Source organism: Labrus bergylta, chromosome 5, assembly GCF_963930695.1.
Source record: "Labrus bergylta chromosome 5, fLabBer1.1, whole genome shotgun sequence".
NCBI classification, from domain to species: Eukaryota; Metazoa; Chordata; class Actinopteri; order Labriformes; family Labridae; genus Labrus; species Labrus bergylta.
In genome coordinates, this window is record NC_089199.1 from 31,186,305 (window position 1) to 31,192,304 (window position 6,000).

Genomic DNA, 6,000 nt, shown 5'->3' on the forward strand with positions numbered 1-6,000 from the left:
ACACAGACAGGTTCACATTGTTCTTCCACAAGGCTCGTAACACACACAGGGACAGATTACACACAGCACACCTGTGAGACACTGCAGTTCATCCAGGTGGAAATAACTCTTTAAGGTGTGTTTAATGTCTGCTGTTATTTCTGTCCCAAAAGGCAGAGAAAATCAGAAACTGCTGCTGCTAGATTTAAACACAGTTTACATGAATCAACAGTAAACACATCACTCAACTGTCTGTGACACGATGATGATGATGCCTTCAAGGACTCTCAGTAAACACATCACTCAACTGTCTCTGACATGATGATGATGCCTTCAAGGACTCTCAGTAAACACATCACTCAACTGTCTGTGACATGATGATGATGCCTTCAAGGACTCTCAGTAAACACATCACTCAACTGTCTGTGACATGATGATGATGCCTTCAAGGACTCTCAGTAAACACATCACTCAACTGTCTGTGACATGATGATGATGCCTTCAAGGACTCTCAGTAAACACATCACTCAACTGTCTGTGACATGATGATGATGCCTTCAAGGACTCTCAGTAAACACATCACTCAACTGTCTGTGACGTGATGATGATGCCTTCAAGGACTCTCAGTAAACACATCACTCAACTGTCTGTGACGTGATGATGATGCCTTCAAGGACTCTCAGTAAACACATCACTCAACTGTCTGTGACGTGATGATGATGCCTTCAAGGACTCTCAGTAAACACATCACTCAACTGTCTGTGACGTGATGATGATGCCTTCAAGGACTCTCAGTAAACACATCACTCAACTGTCTGTGACGTGATGATGATGCCTTCAAGGACTCTCAGTAAACACATCACTCAACTGTCTGTGACATGATGATGATGCCTTCAAGGACTCTCAGTAAACACATCACTCAACTGTCTCTGACATGATGATGATGCCTTCAAGGACTCTCAGTAAACACATCACTCAACTGTCTGTGACATGATGATGATGCCTTCAAGGACTCTCAGTAAACACATCACTCAACTGTCTCTGACACGATGATGCCTTCAAGGACTCTCAGTAAACACATCACTCAACTGTCTCTGACACGATGATGCCTTCAAGGACTCTCAGTAAACCCATCACTCAACTGTCTGTGACATGATGATGATGATGCCTTCAAGGACTCTCAGTAAACCCATCACTCAACTGTCTCTGACACGATGATGCCTTCAAGGACTCTCAGTAAACACATCACTCAACGGTCTCTGACACGATGATGCCTTCAAGGACTCTCTGTCCCTTTAAGCTTCAAGTCACCAACACGTGACCACGAGAGCTGAAAGGTGGCGTGCTACTTTCCACGCCCACTTCACTTCTGAGCAGGACTGAAGTCCCTGCTGCTCTTCATACTGGATGTTCTGTATCACTGATAATCAGAATAATCATGACAACGATGATATTATATGATCAGAATAATAATAATAACTTTATTTATATAGCAGCTTTTAAAAACACAGGTTTACAAAGTGCTTTGACAAACAGCAAAAACAAGAACAAACTAAAGCAAACAAAGAAGAACATAAACAACAACAAGAACATAACAAATGTAAAATACTAAAAATAATTAAATACAATTCAACAGAAAAGAACCCAAAGTGCACGATACCCAACAGACATATATAACCCGACCATCACAAGAACCATCACAAGAACCATCATAAGAATCATCACAAGAATCATCACAAGAATCATCACAAGAACCATCACAAGAACCATCACAAGAACCATCACAAGAACCATCACAAGAACCATCATAAGAACCATCATAAGAACCCAGGCAACACAAGAACCATCATAAGAACCCAGGCAACACAAGAACCATCATAAGAACCCAGGCAACACAAGAACCATCACAAGAACCATCATAAGAACCCAGGCAACACAAGAACCATCATAAGAACCATCATAAGTACCATCATAAGAACCATCATAAGAACCCAGGCAACACAAGAACCATCATAAGAACCCAGGCAACACAAGAACCATCACAAGAACCATCATAAGAACCCAGGCAACACAAGAACCATCATAAGAACCATCATAAGAACCATCATAAGAACCTAGGCAACACAAGAACCCAACAACACGAGCTGAGACCAAGAGGAGCAAAGATTTAAAAAGATGTAAGAAACTAAAAGAGCTAAAAGCAAATGAAAAGATAACAGCAATAAGAAGGTAAGAGCAGAAAAAGAAATAGAAACAAGTGGTTAAAGGATAAATAAAAACTATAATATTAATAATAATAAAAAGTATATATAAATATAAAACATAAATAGACAAAGTAAGTAAGATCATTAAGTTAAAACACAAGAGGAGTTAAGATAAGAGCATAAATAAAAGACAGTAAGAAGTAAAAGAAGATAAAAATAGTAAAACCAGTTAGAAAAGACATTAAGAAGACGACATCACATAAAAACAAGTCTGTAAAAGTACGTTTTAAGAAGGGATTTAAAAGAATTGAGGGAGTCTGCGAGTCTTATCTCCTCAGGGAGGTCGTTCCAAAGTCGAGGGGCCCTGACTGAAAAGGCCCGGTCACCTTTAGTTTTAAGTCTCGACTTTGGAACGACCAGGAGGCCCCCACCTGAGGATCTAAGACTGCGGGCTGGCTCATATGGTGTCAGTAGCTCTGTTATATAGCTTGGAGCGAGCCCCGTCCGTGTTTATCATGAATAATATAAAGAATCATCATGAAGTCTCTCTCAGAGTCTAATCTCTCATTTATGTCTTTTTATATCAACAGGTGGAGGTGGTGAGTCTTTAAAGAGAGGATCCTGCTGATCACAGAGCTGGAAGCAGCAGCTGGTGTGTTGGTGAGTCTTTAACTGGGCTGTGTTACTGGGAGACTGACGGACCAATCACAGTGCAGATGACTCTCAGTGCTGCAGTCTGAGCTGCTCTGAGATCAGCTCCACTGTCACACACAGGACCATGACCTCGGACATTTTTCTATTCTCATGTTCTGAATTTAAACTGCTTCATGACTCAACGACCGAAGATGAACTCTTTGATTTGTATATAAATGTTTCTGTTGCAGCGCCACCCTGTGGACATGTGTAGTGGTGCAGGTTATTCATTGACTCATATTCACAGATAACAGTAGAAGTTGATTCCAGCTGTGCAAGTTAAAGTGTGAAGTTCTGCTTTTAACCACGAGTCGTTGGTCGTCTGATAATAAATCAGTCGTCTCTTTGTTGGATCAAAACAAAGAGGAGGCTTCACTGAGTTTTTAAAAGAACTACAAACAGGATGTCTGGATCCAGGTGCAGAGTCAGCACCTGAATATTTGATGTAATATGAGATGATATAAAAAGAGCTGAATAACATGCAGACTCAATCATTGATATTCATTCATCATGTCAGGGTAACAACGGACACGTTATCAAACTATCTTTATTTTTAACTTCTGATGTTTATTACACTTTGATGTTTGAACCTTCTGTTTTTATTATCTCAGGATTTTAAATAGAAATAAATTCAATCTGTGGAGGGTTTTATTTAAATAATAATTCATGTTTAGGTTCTGTTGCTGCTATCACTGCTTTCTGCCAGCAGGTGTCACTGTTTCCACAGTTTCCTCCCAGACTGATCGATCTGAAGAGATTATTTCTGTGTCAGGAAACACAAAGAAAGATAGATGATGCCAGCTATTTTATTTGTTCTTATGTTTTTATATTTCATGTTCAAGTTTAATGTCTCTTTTTGTAATCACTGCCCCCTAGTGGACAGGAGTGTGGAGCGATCCAAAGGCAGAAAAAGAATCTTTGACGGGACTTCTGTAATGAAGTGAAGTGTGAAGGAAGTTGAGCTTTCTTTGAGTCTCTCTGTAGTTTGTAACTGAATACTTGGACTCTTCTTCACTTTAGAGGGAACATGTTCTCCACATTTCTTCAACACATTCTCTACGAGTTCCTCGTCTGATCTAATTAACCCCGTGTTTTAAGATGGGCTGGTGTTTCTGCTCTTGGTGTAAAGCCAGACACAGTGATCTTTCTGTCATGTTGTTCATGTGTGTTACTCTTGATAATTCACTCAAATAATGTCTCTATATTCTACAAGTGATTTACTTTTTAAATAACTGACACCATGTCAACACAAAGTTTCACTGCTTCCAATCCGCCTCTTATACGACGGCCATGTTGCATTAAATAACATCAACCACTTCTGTTTATTAAATATCACAGTCTGGATTTTATTAAGGCTGTACATTAATCTTCTTTGAAATTAAACTTCATTTGACTCAAACATGAAGTTGGTGTTATTTTCTGATGTTTATGTTTTTGTCCTCTTGACTCGTTTGTTTTCAGATGTTCATCAGGCTCCAGGTCCCATCGAGGAAAAGTTCATTCCTCATGATTTAATTCATGAAGCCGACCTGAAGTTTTGGATGACACAGTAAATATAGACTTTAGTTCAGTATATAATTCATGTCATTATTTTAGTTTCATTGTGGAGAAAAAAAATCAGATTGGAGCATATTCCAGACAGACACAGCATGTCCCAGTTACCATAGTAACAGTCCCGGTTACCATAGTAACAGTCCCTGTAACCATAGTAACTCACTGTCCCTGTACCCTTAGTAAACCACTGTTCATGTTACCATGGTAACAGTCTGTCCCTGTGTAACTTTAGTAATTATAGAATTTCCCTCGGTATCAATAAAGTATCTCTGTAAGTCACTGTCCCTGTAGGCTAACCTTAATAACACACTTTCTGTCTATCTGTAACCATAGTAACTCACTGTACAATATAATCTAGTTTGTTGAATAAAGAGACGTTTTTTACGTCTTGTTTCTGATAATAAAAACATGTTTTGAACAAAATAAATCCACAGAAAGCGGAACAAAAGGCTGCAGCACCTCCACCGTCGGTAGGATACTTTATAGTGTGACACACAGCGGAAGGAAACAGCGCGAGCACCAGATTTGAACGCAGCTACATTTCCTCTCAGACTTTCCTGTTGTCCTAGTTCATCTTTTTTTAAAGTTTAATAAAACCACAACAACGTGTTCAGCTGAGAGTCTGAGAGAGTTTATCAACCAGCGACTAACGGCTGCTGCGGAAGACATTTTTGTAGTTTTTAAAAGAACTATCGTGGAGTACGAGGAAGAGATCGATCGTCAGCGCAGACTGCTGGATATTGTTTGGAAACCTCACATCATCTTACACAGAGCAGGGGAGGAGTTAACTAAATGATTTGAAATGAATATACAGAGATGTTTGATTAGTTTTGTTCCCAGTGGTGTTACTAAAACAGCGGAGTGGTGGGAACATTTAAAAAAAACTGATTTCTAAGCCTAACCATTAAGTCGTGACATTAGCATATTTGTTATTTTCTCCTTTAATAAAACATAAACGCCATCAGTGACCTCAAATTACGACTGAACTATTTGAATCCCTCTAATGTATCTTCTTCATATTCTGTTGTTAATATTTTGAATGGTCTGCTGATGCAAAGTGGAGCCTGAAGAAGTGAGTATACTCTTAATTAGTCCCTAAATGTTTTAAGGGTCCCGTCCTAATCGGCCTCTGTTGTAATCAGTGACATGGAAAACTCCTGCAGATTTAGTTCAGCTAATAAATGAGCCTTTTGTTTTTACACACTGACACTCTTCTGCTGCTCGACTTAAAGGAGTAGAGATTGTTATGAAGTCAACATAAAGCTCAGAAGAGGAGCAGATCTGATCTTTTTAATGTTGACAGACTTCAGACTGAAACACCTACATGCCTTTACGTCTCCTCATTCCTGAGCAGTGTTAGAGGTGATGTGTTACATCTTTGGAGACTTTTATGTTATGTTAACATGTATGGACCGGACCCTGGAATTAGAAGTGCTCACTTTAGTAGGGGTCCAGATAATGGCACAACGTGCTGTAGTTTGGTACCATAGCTTTGGTACGTGTCCCTAAATATTTCACATATTAAGTCGCTCACCTCTAAAATATTTGTACAATAATTGTAAGAGCAGCG

At 39.3% G+C, this 6,000-nt stretch overlaps 1 protein-coding gene across 1 annotated transcript in view; it reads left to right on the forward strand.

Moving 5' to 3' along the window:
- Positions 1–4,281, forward strand: part of LOC136179336 (NLR family CARD domain-containing protein 3-like) — a 373,903-nt gene extending 369,622 nt beyond the window's left edge. The window contains 1 exon segment of the mRNA XM_065955511.1: positions 2,774–4,281. Coding sequence (XP_065811583.1) covers positions 2,774–2,786 — 13 coding nt within the window. The 3' untranslated portion in view covers positions 2,787–4,281.
- The last annotated feature ends 1,719 nt before the right edge of the window (positions 4,282–6,000 follow it).